Consider the following 22,296-nt stretch of genomic DNA (forward strand, 5'->3'; position numbering starts at 1 on the left):
TTAAGACCAATGAAAACTGATTCAGTCTGTCAGAGCTTGGTTGCAAGCAGGATGACGTGTCACAATTGTGACCTGCCCTTGAACTGAAAGCTTACCTGCAGCACTGGGAGAGTGGCGAGAGGATGGACATTTCGTCATGGGAGTGTCGTCCAAACCTAGGAGGAGAAGCATGCTTTCACCGGTGGCAAGCAGCGTTGCCTCCCCAGTGTTGTTCCTCTCTCTCCTGTACCTCAGCCCTTTTTCAAAAGACAGCTTGGGGTGAAATACCAGGGATCATGGCAGCTGCCTCTCCAGCCCCTCCACCTGCAGCACTGGGTCACAAAAAGCCTCTGTCCAAAGATGTTAAAACCAAGCAATCATTCATCCATTCATTTGTTCAACTGCAGGGGGCCAGACACAGGATGAGCCATGTGTGTCCTGCCCCCAGGAGTGAACCCTCCAGTAAAACAGTTGTGGAAAACTCCAGTGTATTTTACTAGTGCTGTGTGGTAGAGGAGAATCAAGGGGTGGCTTAGCAAAGATCAAGCAGGGTGAGGAGACTGGGAACATGACAGCAGAGTCCCTCATTCTCGGGCTCTGTTTTCCCCTGAGCAGCTGCACAAGGGGGTCCAGCTGGGCTAGGGGTGTGTTGGCACACTTACCCTCTGGCATTGTCCAGATGAATCAGGAACCCATCATCCCCAAATTTGGTGAACATCTCATAATGGTGACGGTCCATATTTCCTGTAAAGGACGGGGAGACATTGGATCTGGGGCCCGAGGCCAAAGGGGCAGGTGCTCCTGACCTCGGTGTTCTGTCCAGGGCATGGAGACCTGTTAGCCTTCAGCCACGTGTCTGAACCCTGGGCCACAAGTCATCTCCCCAGGGATATTAGGGAAGTTGCCAAGGGAGAAGGAAGCTAGACAAGCAGAGTCTACTGTGGACTGTGTTCAAATCTAAGGTTTCACCACCCGTGCTCCTCAACTGAGGCCCGTTACGGTGAGCAGACGCAGCTTAACTTCCCAGAGGGCCTGAGAGTGAGCTGGGGCAGGGCAGGTGCTGTAGGACTTAGATCTGAGCATGTGTGTGTTGGCCATCTTCATAACCATTGCCCGAGGCTTCCTGGGTCCCCAAGGGACTTGGCGGAGGACCAGCCCCTTCTGGAGGCCTTCCCACTGCTACCCATTTCCTCCCTGCTTTCCACTTATTCGGTCAAGGGAACCAATCGCTTGCAAACTGAGGCCCGCTCAGGCCTGGCGGCAGGGTCGTATGCCTGCCTACTGAGTGATGTCGTCCCGGGAGTGGGGGAGCATGTTAACTTCTGTCCTCTGGGACCCCCGCCACCGCTGCTGTGGGCAGGGCAGCGTTATTCAGTCCTCCTGGCCCAGCCTACACCTGGTGCCCGACGTCACGGGGGTGCCATCCCAGCAGCAGAGCCCCTTCCGCCAGGAGCCCTGAGCATGGGGACTTACCAATGAGGAAATCGAAGACGGCCATGTCGATGATGTTGAGCAGCCGGTTGCTGCTGTTGTACGGGTAGACCTGCCTCACTGTGTCACAGTAAAGTGGATTGACCTCCCACCTGAGGGGGGGAAGACGTCCTGGGGCCGGAAAAGCCAACATGGCAAGGTGTTGGGGGCCCCCTCACGCCTCCCCCCACCCCCAAATCCTGCCCTGGGCTGCTCGCAGCTCCTCGGCATGCAGGAGGACCTGGGGAGGCCGGAGGTTGCACAGGGTGAGAAGGTTCTGGGTCCTTCCACACCTTTTCTGAGCATCTGCTCTGCTGGGCGCTGTCCCGATAGCTGGGATACCACCTGCCCGAGGAGGTGACCAGGCAACGGGAAAGGCTGGCTAGTGTCCCTCACCTGCTTCTCTGCAGCTCCTCTCACCGAGTCTCTCAGGCCCTGCCGTTCTCCTGAGCCATTCGTAGTCCCCGACAAGCCATTCTGTCACTTCTCACTCACACATACTCCTCTGCCTAGAATGCCCACGTGTCCCTTTTTATCTGGTGGGTTCTTAGTCTTCATAAGTCCCTTAGGATCTGTCACATCCTCCAGAAATTCTGCCCGGGTTTATTTCTCTTCCCACCACAATTGGCGTGGCTGGATTGTGAACCTGTGTATTCATGAACTGAGTACTAAACGCCAGGGAGCATGCTAAGCCCTGGGGTACAACAGCGGGGGCCTTGCCATCACTGGCTTACTCAGGGGAACCAGGTGTCCCTCCTGCGGGCTCCTCGTGGGCTTCTCTGTATCAGCAGCTGTTGCACTGCGTTTCCATAATCTGGCTACTTCTCTGACCCACGCAGCTAGACCATGGAGCTTCTTGAGGGGGGAGCGTGTGTCTCATTTCTGTATCCCTTAGTACCTAGTGTTGGGCCCACAGCAGGCTCTTTATAACTGACTAAATGAACTAAGGGAGAGAACAGGCACAGGCCCGCTGGGCCCAGGATCAACATGAGATGAGGCAAAGGAGGACGGAGGCAGATGTGGGGGTCCAAAAGCCAGGCTAGCCACAAGTCCTGGGCATAGGCATGTGGCCCCTCTTGGGCTGGACCATGGGACCGTGGCCATGGCCTTGGGGCTGGGGGGGGGGCAACTCACTCCTCTTTTCCTGCCAGCGAGTAGGAGCGGATCCAGGGGTTGGGCACGGACAGCCTGGGGGCCAGGTTGAGAGACGGCAGGAATGCAGACAAGGAGCCCTCCAGCAGGTGTGGGTTGCCGCAGACCGCGTACTCAGTCTTGCACATGTACGGGCACTTGGCAAAAAAGCACACGTTGCTGGCTGGAGGGACGGGGAGAGAAAAGGGGGGGTGAGAGAAGGGCTCAGAGGTGGACCATCTTCCTGCCCCAAGAAATCCACTAGGAAGGAAGGGAAACCCTGGACTCACAGCTTGGGGAAAGACAGAAGCAGAAGAAAACATTGCCTTTTCCAGATGTAGGGGCTCGTGGATGCTACCGAACTGAGCATCCCGGGTACCAATTTTCAAATGTCTCAGAGCAGAGAAAGTGTGGGACCCAGCCTCCCTGCATCCTATCCATTTGATGAGAGTGTCCTTTCTTTGAATGGATAACTGAAGATTTCCAGGGAGGCTGGCGGTAGTTACGTGCCCACCCAGGCTAGTTAGCATCTCATGTATGACCCTTTTTCATCCCCCGTTCACCTTGTGTGATGTTCAGGTGAACCAGCTGGGAGTGTCTGATGGCAGCACACACCCATCCCAGGAATGAAAGGTGCTACCGGCAGGAGGACAGACCACCGCTGAACGTAGGTGGCCGTGTTGGCCTACCACGTTCTTAGACCCAGAATATTGCTTTGGCCTGTACTCTACCTGGAGAGACAAAGAAAACGCTCTGCAGGATTTCGTTCTTGGTGACCTCTAGGATCTCCTTGGTGACATTGACTAGCCTCCCCACTGTTGGTGGCACCCGTCGGAAGTCCAGAATCCTGAAAGAGAGGGAGCTCTGTTCAGATCTGAGGGATGGTCAGGGAGTTCGATGGTCGCCCTCTAGAAATGGACTGGTGTTTCTGACCATACCCATCTGCAGAGATCTCTGCAGTGCTGAGCTGACAGTGCCCAGGGCAAAGCTACATTGAAAGGGACGGGAGGAGGGGTGGAATAGGAATCCTTATTCCCTCAAGCCTCCTGGGCAAAACTTCCACCATCCAAGCTGTGTTCTAGGTCAGAGCTTCTCATACTTCTAGATGCCTGTGAGTTGCCTGGGATCTCATTCAAATGCAGGCTGTGATTCAGTTTATTTGTGAAAAGCTCCCAGGTGGTGTCCAGGCTGCCAGACCATAGAGCACACCTTGAGTGGCAATGACTGGGCAAGTAGGAGGAGCTAGAAAGTTTAGGAATGTGCTTTCACCTTATAATGTCATAACCTTAAGACTCCTTGCATCAGGGGGAGTGCGTGCATTCTCCCCATTTTCTAGATCTGGACACTAGAGCAAAGGGCAGTGTCATGCCCAAGATGGCAGTGTGAGCCGCCTGGCAGGGTTGTGTCCTTTCTACGGTACTCTTTTCATTACCTTAAAAGTCTGCGTGTTTTCCAATCCATGAGGGTGGGTGGGATGCTGAGGTTCATGGAGATAAAGAGCCAGAAAAGACATTCCAAGGAGCCCCCACCTGAGCTTCTGCCCAGCACCCCCTCTCGGGATTGGCCCTTGCAGTCAATGCTACATCTGTGGGGCCACATCCTACCTGTCCAGATGGAAAGCTGCAATCTCAGCGTTGTGTCTCTGAAAGTCAATGAAGTAGAAAAAGTCCACGGGCGTCTCTTCATCTCGCTGCTGTCTGGAAAGAAGGAAGGAATCAGGCCCTGGACTCAGACTTCAGCTGGGAGCCTGAGAAGACGGCTGAGAAGACAGCTGAGAAGCATGACCAGAGGGAAAGGAAAACGCGTCGTTAGGCTTTTAATGTACGATAGTTGATGGAATGACAAATCAAGAATGGTCCGTGGCTTCCTTGGCTCGGAGAAGACTTGCACGGTAAGGGGAGCCAAGCTTCTTGCAAGCCATTGTCTTGTGGGGACCCCTCAGTGCGAAGTCTCCTACTTAGGCAGCTTTGGTGACTTGGCTGAGTCTTTGAAAAACAAAACAAAAACCCAGTAGTTGAGAGGAAAGAAAGGCAGACATAAACAGAAGCGCGGGGACTGGCTAGCAGAACCAGAGTAGCAAAGACACAGATACCAAAGATTAAGAGAGGTGGGGTGTGAGACAGGCCTTTATAAAAGGAAGAGTGTCCTAGGGATGCCGTGTACATGACTGATGTTTGAAGGACAGAAAGTTCTGGATCTTGGTTGTGATAGGGAGAAATAAGTGCACCTCTGCTGGGTCATGAGAGTGGGCCCAGCCAGAGGCTCAGGAAGGGTGGTGTAGAGGATATTGATTTATGTACTTTAAAAATCTCTGATGGCTTCCTGAAAAGCTTCAGCCTGCCTGAGTGGTGGACAGCTAGCTGTGTATGTTCAGAAAGGTCCCTTCTAGTCATTAATGACATCGTGGCTTCTGGCCTCGACGCTAATAAACAGGGAGGATTGACGATCTTGGAATGCACGATGGCTGCAAAAGCAGTTTACATGTAAATAAACATAATGTTGTGGAAAGCTGTAAATAAATAAACAGCACCAGCCATAGAAACAGTGACGTGCACTTTGCCAAAAAACACTAATGAGACCTGGAGACCGAAATGAGGGGCTGCCCAAGGCAAGGCTTCCGTTTTAACAAGTGCAGCCACATTTAAAGTACAGGCCAGGCCTGACCAGCTTCTCCATGCGTCCTAATCTCGTTTTAAGTCCTGAATTCCATCCGTAGAACATACAATCTCTCTGATGCCCTTTAGAATTTTCTAAACCATCATTTCCTCATTTTTATATGGCATATGACAGAAGTGATTTTAAATTTGAAAATCATTTTAACTTTACGTCAGTGCTTCTCAAAAGTATGCCCTCATGGTACATGTTATATATACTACCTTCAAAATATAACCTTTGATTGTGGTCATGATTTATATTATCCAAAGATAAATGTTCACTTTCCCTTTTAACAAGGGACAAGTGATGTTTAAGTTCCTTATAGGAAAAAATGCATGCTTTTTCAAGAAATACATTTTTAAAAGATGCTATGTTTCTCTTTGAGCTAAATTTTATAGAAATACAGAATAAATTTTGTGTACAGCACAAGAATAGCGAAAATGGCTTTTATGACCCAATACTGGAAAGTTTTGCATTATATCAGGAAACTGGTTAATTTGTACACTTTGTATTTTGTTTGTCATTGACAAGGCAGAGACAAGGTTTTAGGCTGGTACTTCACGTGCTTTCCTGCAAATAAAACACAGCAAGCTGAGTAGTTTTTCCTCCCAAAAGGGAAAGTGGAACTCATCAACTCTATGTTAGCTTCCAGTTCGTAACAATTAGAGATGTCATCAAGTGCCACATAAGAATTTTTCTCAGAGAACGCAATTGATGTATCTGATGATGTGTGGTAAATTTGTAGATTTATCGTGATTTTTGTGCTTCTCTTTAACGTCTCATGCTTCTATACCAGCATTCTTATGCCTCCTCTCTTAACTGGGGCTTTCTTATAAGTAAACATTAAATGTGCACGACTAACCATAACAATAACTTAAAACAGTATAGTGACCTGAGCTCGATGGTGGCCCTTGTGTTCTGCTGTGTGGCACCCCAAAATGTCACATGCCTGCTTGTGGAACCTCGGCCATGTGGGCTCACTGCTGTAGCGCTCTTTTAAAAGGAACACGGGTTTTTTTTGTTAGTGTGTTTCGGTTTTTCGTTTTAATACATTTATATGTTCCTGAATATAAGATCAGATCCCCTCCCAAAACTGTCCCACAGAAAAGGAATCTTTCTATATTCAAGTCCTGCATAGCCTCTCAAATGTCGGGGCCCCCTCTCAGTTTTTCTTTTAGTTTGTTTGGGACAAATTCATTAACCTGAGTTGACTTCAGTCTGTGCTGGTTTTATGACCTGACAAAACTGGTTAGAACAGACTGGTGGTGGTGATGGGGAAAGAATTCAACACTGATTTGACATTGATCCGAAACGTGACTCTCGTGACAAGTGAAATGTGAAACGGGGGGTGGGAGGCGACAATTCTACATCGATAGTTTTATATGATAGGATATTTTTTTAAAAAATCAATAACTTAAATATAATCAGACATTCAGTGGTTTCATGTACATCTCTGAAAAGTTACATATCTAAACTTTACCAAATTTAAATTTTGGATTTTCACCTAGGAAAAATGGGGGATGGCTTCATAGAGCAGCAGTTCTCAAGGTTGTCTGTGACCACAGGCGGCGCCTCCAGACTGAGCCCATTGGACTCCCCAAGGGTGGGGTCTGGGTAGCAGGATTTTCCAAGGCTCGCTAAGTGGTTTCAACAAGCCGTTGATCTACTGCAAAGCACCCCCTTAGCGAGTGCTTGTGCAGGGACTAGAAGTCTTTATCCAGCTCATTCCTGGGCCTTGCCTTTGGACCATCCACTGAGCCATTCCATAGGCCTCTCAAATGACTGCTGCTTTGGACCTGAGTCAATCTCATTGGGTTGCATCGGAATGCAGTGCATTCTAGGGGGGAGACATGATGGGGGTAATGGGAACCCCAATTTGGGCCATTTTCTCTTGTGCATGTCACCTCCAGGGGAAGCATTCCTACTTTAGGAGTCCCCACCCCGTGGGCTGTGGACACTTTGGGGGCCAGGAATCCATACGCACACCAGGCTCTGTCTGTGAACTGAATACCTATTATTTCACCCACGTACCACAAAATTTGAAAGGCAGGTATTTGCTGTTGTTATGAAACAAATAGAAATTAATTTAAAAGTACAATTGCCTTCATAGTAGCCCTTTTCATCGTCTACTTTTTCAACCATAAAAGTATTATGATTAGGTCAATTTCTATAAACTTTTTGAGGGTCCTAGTCCTGGAAAAACGTGAGAACCAATTATAGAGTGTGAATTTAGCAACCCAGCTGCCTGGGTTTGAATCCTGGCTCCATTGCCTGCAGCTCAGGGGTTGGGGTAAACTGGCTTCTCCAAGCCTCAGTGTTGTCATCTGCAAAGTGGCCATTTTAATAGCACCTCTTTGATGACCCAAAGACACAATCCTATAAAGTACGTAGCATAGATATTATCAAAGACTTGATAAGGACTAGCTCTTACTATTTTTAATTATTATCACCAAAAACAGTTACAGGCTGGGGCAGATTGCCTTAAAGAGAGTCTACAAATGACTGGCTTGAAGATTTTAGACCACTTTTACTAATTTGGGGTCCAAACTCCCCCAGGGCTGCCACAGCTGGGCATGGAGGTGAGGAAGGTGGTCACTTACCTCATGGGTTTGAACATGGCCTTGCCGAAGTCCGAGAACCTCAGAACCAGCTTGAGGTGGACCCCACTGGGTTTCACAACTGCGAGGAGGAGAAAGGTGACTTAACCATGAAACTCAGGGACAAGACCCTCAATAAACCCAGCCAATTTCTTCTCTTGTCTCTTACGTAACAAGACCCTACAGACTAGGGTTTGCTCTTCAAAGCTCGCAGGGTAAATTCCATCGTGTCAGGCCATGGAGAGTGTATCTAGGAGCTCAAGACAATATCTTTCCTGCTGTTAGGGGACGAGGGCAAATGATGTGCGGAGCGTCTGGCAGGGCGGCCTGCGGGGTCTCTGCTCCCGCTCCCCACATAAGAACACAGGACATGGTGAGGCCAAAAAGGAACACCCACGTAGCCATAGGTAGGGAAGTCATACCACTATGGTCTCACTGGAGGCTGGGTTTACACGACGTGCGACCTGCTGTCCGCTTTGCTGCCAATCGACCAACTCTCCTCAACTCTCCTTACTCTCCTTCAGTCTCCTTTACTCTCCTCGGGTCCCCTCCATAGCTGCGGCAGTTATATCAGTGGCCAATGGCTTAATGGCTACAGCTGATGGCCAACCAGCCACAGCTGATGGCCATCCACTATCTGAGCCAGCACCTCTCCACATGAGGCCGAGAGCCTGGAAAGTGCTTTCTGGGGCTCTGTCCCCACAGCAAACAATACAGGTTCTCCCAGGTAGACACTCACTGAAAATGCCAAAGAATGTTCCCCTAAGAACTGACCTCTTCCTCGTGGTGCTTCATTGGCACCCTTAGAGATTTCGATTAAGCCATCTGTTAGTTTGCGTTATTAGACTAGTTTATCTCTATCTCTTCCTATTTAAGACTGTACACCTGGGCTGGGCAGGGCTGGGGAACAAGGCACCTAAGAGGTATTCGAACGACCCTGACAGTGAGTGCTGCCTCCTGACCTGCTGTGTCCTGGGCACTTCACTTGCCACACCCTGTCCCTGCCCAGCCCTCTGAGGGTTGGGACAATGTCTCACTTGCATTTATGTTCTACAAAATGGCAAACGGCAGGTGTTAAAGAAAAGGGAAGCCCCGGGCCCTACAAACCTCTGTTTTTCAAACCTTTAACACGTTACGACGCACATAGAAATTTCTGATGTGTATTTGGTATAGGGAGGTAAATGGACGAGACTACGCATGGCTGAGGTGACTGGCTTGGGGGCTTTGGGGTCCAGGTCTGACTTGGCCCCTCGAGAGCTGTGCAGTGTCCAGGCCCAACTGTATCCAATTCATGATCCCCTTGAGAGGGAACTGTGCTGTATCTCACGCCTGTGGTTTTTGGTTCTATTAATCATTGACCCTAGTGGGTCTCCACCTGGGCTGCATTAGAATTACTTTTTAAATGCTCATGCTCGGGTCTCATCCTATGCACCTGCATTTAAACCTCCTGGGGTCGGGGGCCACGCCTTAGCACTTTGTAAAACTCCCCAGGTGACTCTGCTACGTTGCTGGGTAGAGAACCACTGTCCTGTGCAATTGCTTCTTAAATCTGAGAATGTATTCCAATCCCTTGAGGATTGTGGTAAAATCCAGATTCTGGTTCAGAAACTCAGAGGGGGACTGAGATTCTGCATTTCTAACAAGCTCCTCGATGCTGCGATGATGCTGGTCCTTGGACCACACGCTGACCAGCAGGGTCCTGCACGAGGTGAGAGCTCCTCTTCAGGGCCTTTCCTGTTGTGTGGGTGGCTGGGGAGATGTGTTGAGTTCTCAGAGGTCAGTTGGGCAGAGAGTCATGCCCCTTCCACTCCCAACCAGGACCCCCATGGAGTGGCCAGGGGGCCCTTCATGTTGTTGCCAGGTTCTGGGGTTGACAAAGGTGTGACAGTGGAGGGCTGGACGGGGGCAGGACCAGGTCACTTACTCTGGGTGCAGTCACATGCCCCAAGCAAGGCTTTCTCGTCCTGGCTGTAATCTGTGAAGGAGAAGGGCAGTGAGAACGTCAGCCGTGCTTCTGGGAGAGCCATTGACCTGGGGGCTGTGACTCGGGTTCTGACACTGGAGGGGGAGACTGAGGCAGCCTGTGGCTCTTAGCCATTCAATAGGGGATGTCCCAGAGCCGGGTGGGCTGTAGTCTCCCACCCTGCTCTCTCCCAGGCCCCATCTTTCTAGCCCTTCCATGGACTCCCTAGCAGCACCTGGCTGGGAAACCGATGCTGGTTTGGTCTCTGCTAAGAACCTGCTATGTCACTTAGACTGTCGTAGTGCTTGACAGCACAGACCTGGAGATAGCAGCCCATGTTTGAATCCCAGCCCCACCTCGTTCCTTGGCCAGGGGACTGAACCTCTCTAAGTCTCAGTGTTCCCGTCAGTAAAATGGCAATGACCATGCCCACGTCCTAAGATCATTGCATAGGAGAGAGTTGCCAGGTTGAAAAGAAGCACTCGCTCAATAGTCGTGACCACCTTTCTTTACATGGACAGAACAGCTCTTTAGCCCCCTCAGGGGGTCGTGATAAAATTGTGGCTGTCAGATCTCTTTTACAGGGAAAAGGTGAGTATCTACGGGTTGTTTTTCTTCTTGTTTTTCTCTGTATCAGGAGTCTGAGTCAACCCTTTAATTTTGCATCCTGGAGCCCGCCAGAGATGGTTTACTCAGCCTCTCTGGGAGACAGTCAGTCCATCCTGCATGGCGCTCACCAGCACTGATGGTGGGAAAGTGCCTCATGTCGTGGAGGAGTTTGCTGACGACAGGACTGGACCGAGGGTACAGCCCATGACGGTTGATGCCCAGGTGGAACTGGACCCAGCTGGCCTCCAGTTGGAGCTGCAGTGGGGCGTCCAGGGAAGTGAGGTTCAGTTGCTCTTTGTATATCTTGTGTCGTCTGAAAGAGCCGAAGGGTTTCATTATGGTTTTTAATCGGAGGAACAAGAATGCCAAGATTTGCGGAAACACCTTGTCTGGATTCTCTATCCTCCAGTCTTTCCGTCATTTTACAAGGACATTGAGCACCTAATATGTACCAGGCTTTATGTTGTACTAGCATACCATGAGGGCAAAACAGCCGCATGGCCCTCCCGTGCCCTCAGAGAGCTTTAATCCAGTGAGCGAAACAGGCAGGTAACACAATAGCACACACAAGACACAAATACCTAATACAAACTGTGACACATCCTGTGAAGGAAAAGGGCAAATACCTAGTTAAGAGTAAAATCAGGGACCTCAGATAATCTGGGATCCCAGGGAGTGATCCTGAGCCTGTGTGGGCACTTTCCCATTAAAAAGTCTATATATCTTGTGTTTCTCAATATTTTCTGACCTAAGGAGTCAGGAGATAGGGCAGAGAAGGTAATCGGTGAGAATGAAAAGAATGGAGGGTGCGGGTCTGTAAGTAGAGCTGGAAGCTGAGTTAGATTAATCAACCCATTGTATAGGAAAAGAAGAATTAATGAGCCATTTACTGTTTGTTCTGCTCAGGACTCTTTTCTGCCAGGATAAAAAGAAAGAAAGTAAAAAGCAATGCCACTGTCATTCAGAGGTGTGGAGTCTCGTTTGGGAGACAAGTTGCGTGTCCACGAAATTATCAGAGCGAAAGAGAAGGCAGTTGTAAATCAACCGCCAGACGTGTGGTTTGGACTAAAACCCGTTAACATTTGGGAGAAGGGAGAGATGATTAGATGGTGAGGCCATCAGAGGAAGACCCCAGTAGAAGAAAGTGGAGTTCGGCTGGATTCAAGAGGGTGGTGTTTGGATTGAAGGAGAGATGTGGAGGGCGCTCCTGGATTTGGGACAATATGAGTATGTGAGAGGCAGGTGAGGGACAGGTATATCTGAGGATTAGAGAGGAAGGTTGAATCCATGGACGGTGGAAGAAAAAGATGGAGGCCTTCTGATCGGAAAGCAAGGGAAATAAGCACGAGGTCATCTGGCTAGGTAAAGCTGCTTGTGGGGAGTGGGTGGAACTGTGGGGTCAGGATTTGGGTGTTTCTATGCATTCCTATTTCATCCAAACTGTGATACCTCACCTCTGAGGTCTGTGATGGAGTGAATAACAAAACAAACATGGCCAGTCTGCTTTGAGGGTCAAATTTTCTTATTGGTAGGTTTTCAATTTGCCTTTATAGTAAAGTAAGTACAGGCACGTTATGGGGAAGAAAGCAAAAAATACATGATCGCTTTTTAAGACAAAACCCGACTTGTCAAAGAAAATTTCACGTGGTCACCTCAGACTATATCCCTCCAAGAGGCTGTTTTTATTCTGCACTTCCCCCTAGTGGAAGAGTTTGGGAAGCGCTGGATACCAACTTGCCTCTGCGTTCTGGCCCAAGGTGGAAGTGAGCTGTCACTCACCTCACCCTCGTGTGAATAAAGTAAAATAACATGGCTGTCCTTTGAGGTTTGCGGTCCTGGGTGAAAGTCATTTGTCTTGAGGAAGAAGCACAGTTTTATAAACCGATGTGCAGGAACGGTTCTCTGGCAGCTTTTGGTCCTGGCCTTCTTGGTACCCATTCCAGGGCACCCCTACTTTGGGAGACCTTCACCTCACATCAAACATATTAAAACCCACCCTTCCTTCAATTTTTTTTTTGCGCTAATTTTTGAAAGTTTATTTTTTATCATTTTGAATTCTGTTATGCGTAAAGCATCTAGTAATAGAACCGCATCGACTTTGACTCATTGTTTTGTAAACATTTAATTCTATATTAGTTCCTTTTGATTTTGGAATTCTCATTTTTGAGCCAATGCATTGTCTTCGTTCAAGTCTTGGAGTGTTTTAAAAGCTTCTGTATATTCTAGGGACTGTGTCCACAGTTTAATGGATAAGGACCCTGACCGGCTGTCTTAATACGCTCAGGCTGCCTGAAAAAAAGATCACGGACTGAGTGGCTTAAACAACAGAAATTTATTTTCTCATAGTTCTGGAAGCTGGGAGTCCAAGATCAAGGTGCCGGCAGGTTTGGTTTCTCCTGTGGCTTCTCTCCTTGGCTTGTAGATGGCCCCTGTCTTTCTAGTTGTTTCAGTACATGGTCTTTTCTCTGTGTGAGTGCGTCCCTGGGGCCTCTTCCTCTTCTTGTAAGGACACCAGTCCTATTGGCTTAGGGCCCCACCCTGTCTGTCACCTCATTTAATCTTAATTACCACCTTAAAGGCTCTATCTCCAAATGCAGTCAACTTAGGGGTTAAGGCTTCAATATATCACCCTTGGGGGGGAACACAATTCAGTCCTTAACACTTGTTCACCCACAATCTGCTGCTAATTACCAGTAAGATCCACCCCAGAACATTCCTCTAACAGGTCAGGGAGTTAGGAGAGGGAGGTGGTAGGATTGAAAGGAAACTGTACATAGCTGGAACTTCCTCTCTGGGCACATTTCCACCCATCTACACAATTTTGTTAGACTCGTCTCAGCCAGACAGGCCTACATGCTTTCACTTTTTCCTGGATCCGCTTCTGTGGGTGCTAAGATAAGTATTTGCCAGCAGGATATGTGTATTAGTCTGCTCTGGCTGCCATGTAAAATACTACAGGCTTGGGGGCTTAAACAACAGACATTTATTTCTCACAGTTCTGGAGGCTGGAAGTCCAAGATCAATTCTTAATGGCTCACAGATGACCACCTTCTTACTATGTCCTTACATGAAAAGAGAGGAAACTCTGGTGTCTCATCCTCTTCTTATAAAGATACTAATCCCATCATGGGGAACACACCTTCACGACCTTGTCTAACTCTTATTACCTCCCAAAGACCCCACCTACAAATATACCATCACATTGGAGGTTAGGGCTTTAACTTGTGAATTTGGTGGAGGGAACAATCATTAAGTTCCCAACAATATGGATTTTATTTCTCCACTCTGACACGCTACTACTTTCATATGTAGCGAACACTTACTTAAGATGCAAAACATGACTTAAACAGAATTGATTTTTCTTATTTCAGAAATAGGTGAGGATATTTCTACCTAAAAAGGTACTTTGGTATACAGTGCGCGTCTCTTCTTGTCCAGTTAAAAGAAAGAGTTTCTAGGGTTTTTGTTGTTGCTGTTTGTTTGTTTTTAAGGACGTGGCAGAGTACTTCTTTAGCCAGGAGGGTGAAAACAAAGCCAAGAAATGTTGACAAAGAAACCAGGGGTCATCTGTGAGGCACCTATCTCTACTTTCTCTACCTGTACAAGTAAGTCCCAAATTGGAAAGGAAAGTCATGGAAACAAAGCAGGAGTCCATCATTATCTTTTCCATTTATGATAGTAATTTTCCTAATTGTTCAAGAACCTGAGAAGTATGATCTCACTTGCTTGTGGAACCTAAAATTGTCAAGCTCAGAGAAGCAGAGAGTAGAATGGTGGTTGCCAGGAGCTGTGGGGAGGAGCTGTGGGGAGGAGCCGTGGGGAGATGTTGGTCAAAGGGTACAGGCTTTCATTATTCAGGACGAATACTTCCAGAGCTTTTATGCATAGCAATGTGACTAGAGTTAACAATACTGTATTGTATTCTTGAAATTTGCTAAAAGGGTAGCGGATTGTAAGTGTTCTCACCACACACACACACACACACACACACACACACAACTGGTAACTGGTAATGGATATATAAGTTAGCTTGATTGTGGTGATGATTTCACATATATATCAAAATATTAAGTTTTATACTTTAAGTACATATAATTTTTTTCAATTACACCTCAATTAAGCTGGAAAAAACAACAACAAACACAGCAGCCAGTTTGTGTCCTGTGCCCTATGCTTTTAAAGCAAATGCAGATGTCACGTGGGCCAGAGTAGGGTGATGTTAAGATACCTTCCTTCCACCTAGTTCTGGGGAAGCACGTGTCCAGAGGAGACAGGGCAAAACAAGGGAACACTTTTATTTTTAGATTGGTCTCCAAGAGCAAGAGAGAGAGAAAGATGGCTGGGACTCTTCTCCCAAGAGAGCAAAAGTCCTCTGCGAGCCTTCCCACTTGGGATGGGGGAATATTTGAACTACTGATATGATGATTGAAAGCGACATGTGTTAAACTGCTTCAGACCCAGGGTGTTAAAGACCCACCAGCTTTTTAAAGAAACTTTTTTTTAACATTTCTTTTTATTGGAAAAAATAGTGGGGCCAGGCTCGAGTTCCCAAGGCTACTCAGACACTAAAGCGATGGGACTGCTGAACTCTCTTGGGAGTCTGGCTGGAAAGATTGCAAAGTCCTGAGCTAAGTTCGTCACCCTGAACTAAAACAGCACAGAAAATAAGTTAGGAGAAAGAGAAACTGTTAGTCTGACCGACTTGGGTTTGGGGAAGAGGGGTTGTTAGGAGGCGGAGTTTTTTTAAGTGGAGCTGCTAACTGATGGATTCCAGCTACTACGACAGTCTGGAATACAGCATCTAAATTAAAAAAAAAAAAAAGGTGGCAAATTGAGTGTCACTTCTGGATGAGGACAAATTGCTCTTAAGAGTTCACACTAACTCTTAGGTGGGGACAGGTGGCTCTGGTTTGCTATTCTGCCCTTGCCAGAGCCAGTGTCACTACCTGGGGAGCGGGTGGGGAGGAGGACAGGAGGGTATCATGGTCGCCTCCCACCCCATCCTGCCTCTCACTCCTGATGTGTCACACACATGCCCTGGTTTGGGGAGATGGTGTCAGCTCCCACGCTACACAGCCCACACACAACACAGTGGGGTGGAGCCCGGCCATTTCACCTGCCCCTGGGTTCCAATAAGGGCTTTGAAATTTGTTCCCCATGTCCTCAATTATTAGGGACTTTTTTTTCATAAACAAACAAACCACTTCCCTCATCCCATCTTATATGTGAATCAACATGATAGGTACCTTTTCCAATAATCTTCATCATCACTCAGTACCTAATTAAACCTTTGCCTCATTTCCAGTTGAAATTAGAATCATTAGTTTTTTCTGTTTTCTAGATGACCATAAATGTTTTTCTTAGGATGCTTCTACGTCTTTAGTCCATTTTGATAGCAGTCTTTACCTACAAGGACCATTAGGCACCATTGCCATGCACACGGGGTCTTGTGAGCCTACAGCTATCCCACGAGATACATATTCTTATCCCCAGTTTGCAGATGAGAAGACTGAGGACAGGGCATGGCCTTTAAAAAGTAGCTTAATGCTTCTAAGCCTCACTTTACCTATTGCAGACAATGGGGACGCTGGCACCTACATCATTGTGTCATAAGAATTAAGTGTAGTAATATCCAACCACAGAAGAGGCATCCAAGAATGCTTGCTATCTCTAATTATTACTATTAGTAATTATAAAGACTAGAAACTAGGTGGATGATGTTTCCAAAAACACAGTTGTAGCGGGTAACTAGAAACAACCAGCTTTGCAAGCCAGAGCAAAACCCCTTGGAACCTCCCACAAGTAAGGGAATGACATCCATGTCTTACTGTTGCATTAGACACAACCACTGGCGTGGCTTGACATGTCTGCAAGGTCCAGGATCATCCACGGGACCTCAGAATCCCGCTGTAGCTTGTCTGTGGTCTTTCCATGTGCACACTCAGCAGTATCCAAATTCTCTTAGACAGAAACGCTGTTTTCCATCCTTTGAGTGTTCAGGCTTGTCTGGCCTCGGGACCTAGAAGGGGCGTCTGCTGGCATGGAGAGGGGTAGGAAGCCTGGAGCTGGGCACCTCAGCTGCTCCCACTGGGCTCAGTGGGGTGTGGATCCTCTTCCTGGGATGTGGGGAGCTGAGAGCATGTGGAGTCTGACAGCCCGGGCCCCTGTCCCTTCTGGGATCCTGAGGGCAGAGCCACTGGGGTGCAGTGTTAATTAGCCAGGTGCTGTGAGCAAACCTAGCAAAGAGGGAGGAGAGTTGTGACTCAGATGGCTCAGGAAGGATCTGGAAGGTTCTCAGAGGCTTGGGCAGGCCCCTGTGCTCCACGTCACTGACCACATGGTTTCAGGTCTGAAAAACCTCCTCGGTGCCTACACTGTCTTGTCTGGAGGAAACAGAAAGAATACGATTGACTCCCTCTCCCTACTTGGTTTCAAGGATGAATGCCTCTGTTTTATTTACAGGTTTCTTGTGGGTTGGGGTCAGGCCCTTTTGGAACAATTGTGTCACTGGACCACACAAATATACACACAAGGATATTCTCCACTGGCTGCGAAAGTGGAGAAGCCAAGAAACTATTGCAAGGGGAAATCGAGGCCTCCATTTGCTCTCCTCAAAACTGAGGAGCAAACCATTCGTTCCCAAGGGCAGACATCTTGGACTGCTTTCTCCTCCAAATCATTTCTAAATCCTACAATTTCACCTCCACAACCTCTAAAATTCTCCTTTTCTTTTTGCTACCTGGGACACCTCATACCTGGAGACTGGAATATCCTCGTAACTAATATTCACGATTCAGTGGTTTTTCTCTCTTCACTCCGGGCCCTGGGCAACGCCAATTTAACTGTAAAGCACAGTTTCCAAGTGCCTCCCTTCGGCAAAATCTTCCAAACTCCTAACTCTAGCATTCCCCGGTATGGCCTCTTCTCATCTTTTAACCTCCCCACCCCCACCCATTGCCCTCCTACCTAAGCTCAGTGTTCAGTGCTCCCAGACTTTCATCACGCCTCACGTTGCTTCTTCCCGTGGAATGCCTTCTTCCACATTTTCATCTCCTGAAACCCTTCCCAGCCTCCAGGGCCAAACTCCCATGCAACTTCCTTCCTCTTTGAAGCATTTCCAATCCCACACCCGGATGTGATCTTTCTCTCCCACTCCCGCCAACTTTCATACAACTCCCACTTCTCCTATGGCTCTTGCCATATGCTGAGGAATAGGAGATTTAGTCACATTTCTCATTCCTTCTCCCAAATCAAGAACAGCGGTGATGTCTTGTTCATCTTTGCACCCCTGATGAAACTTAACCCAGCCCCTTGAAAAGAAGGTACTCACATTTATTACTGAAAGAAGTTGCAAGCTCTCAAGTAGCACCAACATATGCTATGGCTTGAGTATATTTTTTTGGTACTGAGGGGCTACAGAATATTTCAAGGATTTGATGCTTGATAATTCAAGACAAATCTGGTCTTTGAGTATTTCACTCCAAGTTGTCTACAAAGGAAAATTTCTACATTAGGGAATTTCACAGGAATGAGGCAATGACACACGCGAGTCAGGGAGGTAAATAGCAAAAGGGTTGGCAAGGACTGGACATCTCTCTCTGAGTTTGAAGGTCACTGAGAACCAAGGCTGGGCATAGGTGTAAGGGAGAGCTCTTTACGTTTTTATTTGCATTGGGCCAAACGTACTTCCAAATAACTGAATGCAAAATCTTTTAGAAAGTGCTGGACCAAGCACATTTCTTTTGACAGATGGTTTTAAATGCTATCCTCCAGAAGAAAATAAAAACTTCCAGTGTCCTCAGACATAGAAATGCATGAGCAGTGGCGAAGATGTTTTTCTGGTCTTTGGACTTTTCAGAAACTCTCGTGGTTTTGCTCTTTCATCACTGGCCGCGTGGTCATTGCAGAAAGTTCTTTTGGACAGCATCAGTCTACACCCACGTCCCTGCACTCCAGCCACGGACGTGATGGATCCATCCTGCTGCAGGGGCTGGGAACAGGACACTTTGTCTGGGGCACTCCTTCATCTCCTCATTGCCTACCTAAGTCCTTCTCAGCTGTCCACTAGCTCAAGCCTCACCTCCTTGGAAGTGACAGGTCCCATGTCTCTATTTCTGTGTTCCATTGCACCATGTATCCTCCTTTATACATGTTACCCTGAATTTCACATTTGTTAGTCCACCCCAAGCACTACAAGGGAAAAGTCCTTTCCTGTTTCTGTTTGACAATGGTTCCTTAGCATTCGGCATGTGACAGGTGGTCACTAAATATTTCCTGAATGAATGTACTTCTCTGTCACCCGTTGGAGATGCACAACTCTATAAGAACTAACCTCTGTATTCTTCTGGAAAGACAGCTAATGGGAATCACAGGTTTACTCAAGAGAAGCTGATGTGCATGCTTTTTGCATATCATATGTTTGCTGTAATATTCAAATCTCCAGAAATCCTACCTGCCATCCTTCCCTCTTTTGAACTGTGTTGCTTTTTAAATTTCCCAGTTCTCCTGAGTCAGAATGGACTGAACTGATGTTGAGAAATAACTTGTGTCCTTTCCAGTGAAATACCTAGTCTCCCGTTGGTATCTGGACACGAGTTCCCTTCCAAAAGCAATGAGGCCAACCCCCCTCAAGCCTAGCTGTTTAAACTGCGCGCCATAGAATTTATAGTGTGTGAAATTCACTGGTTATGAAGCTATTACGAGAAATGACACTATCTGCTTTAAAAGCTCATACTAGGGTCCCCTGGGGAGGAATTTGGTGATAGTCCATTAATTATTTGCTAATTGCGTTTCTTGGAGCTGCTCATGCCTGAGCAATTCTAGGTGGTATGTACCAGGTGGAGAGGTATGATGGGGCGCTCCCTGCTCCATCACCTGGCTTAGGAGGGACGGACGACCTATGGAGGTTCATGGAGTCCTTGCCATCTGTACTCAGAATTCTGAAGAGCAGGAGGGAGGTGGGAGTGGGTCTGTGACCCACTCAGTCAAAATTCTCTCTGTTGGGAACTCACGTTAGTGACCACGGTGCCATAGCATTGAAAGAGAGACGGAGTGACAGTGAAAGATTTCAGAGCCACATGCTGTCTTCTCAAGCGTACCCTAAGTTTCTTGAGGGCAAGGACCTGCCTTGGATTTCTTTGGCATCTTCCTTAGCGTTTGGCGAAGTTCTGTGCACACAGTAACTAAGTGCTCACAGTAACTAAGTGCTCTATAAATAACCTATTCTGAGATGCCCGTGGAAGCTTCCTGCTGCTTGCCAAAAGCTCCACCGGACTCTGAAACACTCGTGTCAAGTCTTGGGGGCACTAAATCTCTTCTTGCACAAGGGAATTGCACTAGAATTCTCTCTCTGTTGGGATGGAACGCATAAGGTTGGTCTTACTCATTTTAAGAATTTCCCAAAGCACTTTGTCATAAAGAAAATTGAAAAAGCCTTGTACTGAAGTTCTGTGGGGCTTGGCTTTTGAATCGAATCTGTGCATCTGTTTGATCCATATGTCTGTTTTGATATTCTTTTTCTTGACATGAGTCTTAGAAAGAACATTTCTCAGAGTTGTTTTTATTACGGTGGTTATGAGCTTGGAAAAATCCTCCTTTGGACTGTCCTATTTCTCCTGTGACCAAGAAGGACCCAGGTTTAGCAAGGTCTGGTGCTTACACAGTTTGGCGAGCCAATGCAAAATTATCAATACAAAAGTAGACATGAGAGTGATGTTTTAAAAATTTAGAATGAGAAAAGATATCAAAAAATTACAAGTGCCTCGAAGACTTAGATCTCTTTCTTCTGAGATTTCATACTTCAAGAAATATCTCTTGATTGCAAGGTGCTGCCCGACCAGCTCACTTCCCTGCCCACCCTACAGCTCTCTGTACCCACGGGGCTGAAGCGTTATGGCAAACCTGCCTCTGACAGGCAACGGTGCAATTCACAACCCAGAAAGACCTACTGAATATTTAGCATGTCACTTTCGGGCACATTATTTTAGGGAAGTCAGGGCCCTATCTAATGGACCTTCTCAATTCTCCTGGCCAGTACCTGAGAACATCCGAGCAACAGCACTGAGAGCTCGTGATTGAGACCAAGGAGGACATGGGCTTTTGGAAATGGTTTTTCTGTTCACCATTCGAATGGACTTTATTTCTGAGACCAAGCACTGAGTTCCTGCTGTTTGCATGGGCTCACGACAGAATTTTGTGGAATGGCCACCTCTTCCCCAAATACATCTTCAGCAGGGTGATTGACTCACCATCAAAATCCCGAGGCTCATTATAAACAGGCAGATGTCTCCCCACCGCTCCATCCCGTGGGCTCAAAGAGCATGATCCCCATGTGGTCCCTTTCTGGTGATCTGCCTCCTCATCCATTTATCTCTGTGCCCTCGAGTTGAAGGGGAAGTCCATGGCAGCTGTGAGGCCATATTAGTGAGCAAGAGCTGCAGCCATCCGGCAGACCCCTAAGGGAGCTCCCCAATTGCTTCATGTTTCCTCATTTCACTTCCCAAGATAGAAGTGCATTCACTCTCTGGAGGCTGTCTTTCAGTCCTAAAGGAATATCTACTTCAGCTAGCTCATGGACCAACACTCAGTTTTTGGGGGTAGGTGACAGGTAGCAATGCGACTGTATCTACAGATCAGAGTCACTCTTAGTGATGAGTTGGCAGATGCAGAGAGAGGGGAGGGTGGGAGACACAGACCACGCATTCTGAATCCTGGTGCTGCCACTCATGGCTGTGTGACCTAGGGCAAGTTATCTGACCTCTCTGTGCCTCACTCCATCTGAAAAGTAAGGATAATAAATGTACCTGATAGGATTTTGCTGAGGACTGAGTGAATTGAATAGTTGTTTGTGTGAGTTATTATCACTATGATCTGGGATTCCATATTTATAGTGGTCTGTATGTCTCATGTGGGTAGGGAAGGAGGACTGTGAACAGTTGTTTGCAACTACTCTTTAATTTCCCAGTTACCTGAGTTCTGCTTATAAGGGTAAAAGCAAGAACTCTAATTTGCATTCTATAGCATGGCCCCTGTGGCCGGCTGAGTAATCGCCTATGATATGCATTTCCTAATTTTAGAACCTATGAAGGTTTCCTTATATGACCAAAGGGACTTGCAGAAGTGATTAAGTTAGGGATCTGGAGATGGGGTGATGATTGTGGATTATCTGTGTGGGCCCTGAAGGTAATCGCACCTGTCAGCCCTCTTTTAGAGATGAGGAGACTGACACAAGTAGGACACTGTCTTGAGCTAACTCAAGGTCACCTGGCTGGTGAGTGGCAGCCACAGAGCTGATTTGAATCTGGCTAATTGGCTTTTGAGGTCAAGCTCTTCATCACCACTCTGTATGCCTTTCCCATCACGGTCCATTTACCACCCTCTGGCTCCTCTCACCCTGAAGCTCTCAGCTGAGGCTCCCCGCTGACTTCCCAGGCTCCACCCTGCTACTCCCAGCCCAGGGAGAAGGCTCTCTAGGCCCATAAATGCAACCAGGAGGCTCAATCCAGGCAGGGAGAGCATCACCGTAGCCATTTTTCAGACATTTGGTGGAAGGTATCATAGAAGACATTAGCTACGTGTAGTTGGGGACTTGGGGATAAAGTGACTTGCTTACTTGACAGAGAAATCTGAGATGAAATGAGGAAATCTAGGTCCTTATGACCCAAAATGTGATTTTTTTTTAATGTTCTTATCAAAGTGGCTAGACTTGCCCATTTTGCAGACTTTGTTGATTTTGGAGACTCTCACAGCATGAGATAGATGCCTATGGAAAGCTAGAAGGGACATTCCTGGAGCTGGGACTACGGCCTCAGTGAGAAATCTCCTTATCTATCTCCAAAACAACTTCCAGATCAATCGCTGACAATGTGAGTAGTTTGGACACCCTGGAGAAGA

General features: G+C 47.5%; 1 protein-coding gene across 2 annotated transcripts in view; it reads right to left on the bottom strand.

Annotated features, from left to right (window-relative positions):
* The window catches only part of FAM20A (FAM20A golgi associated secretory pathway pseudokinase), a 44,198-nt gene that overhangs the window by 4,667 nt on the left and 17,235 nt on the right, over positions 1-22,296 (bottom strand). Inside the window, exons 1-10 of one of the 2 annotated variants that reach the window (XM_081029385.1) lie at positions 16,233-17,354; positions 10,533-10,717; positions 9,757-9,807; positions 7,836-7,914; positions 4,185-4,277; positions 3,312-3,427; positions 2,584-2,764; positions 1,453-1,562; positions 642-723; positions 96-155 (exon numbers count right to left, since the gene is read on the bottom strand). In XM_081029385.1, coding sequence (XP_080885511.1) covers positions 96-155; positions 642-723; positions 1,453-1,562; positions 2,584-2,764; positions 3,312-3,427; positions 4,185-4,277; positions 7,836-7,914; positions 9,757-9,807; positions 10,533-10,717; positions 16,233-16,240 — 965 coding nt within the window. In that variant the 5' untranslated portion in view covers positions 16,241-17,354. Of the gene's footprint in view, positions 1-95; positions 156-641; positions 724-1,452; positions 1,563-2,583; positions 2,765-3,311; positions 3,428-4,184; positions 4,278-7,835; positions 7,915-9,756; positions 9,808-10,532; positions 10,718-16,232; positions 17,355-22,296 lie in introns of those variants that run through there. The other variant, XM_081029384.1, reaches the window with a different exon arrangement.

This window comes from Rhinolophus hipposideros (genome assembly GCF_964194185.1).
Source record: "Rhinolophus hipposideros genome assembly, chromosome: 20".
NCBI classification, from domain to species: domain Eukaryota; kingdom Metazoa; phylum Chordata; class Mammalia; order Chiroptera; family Rhinolophidae; genus Rhinolophus; species Rhinolophus hipposideros.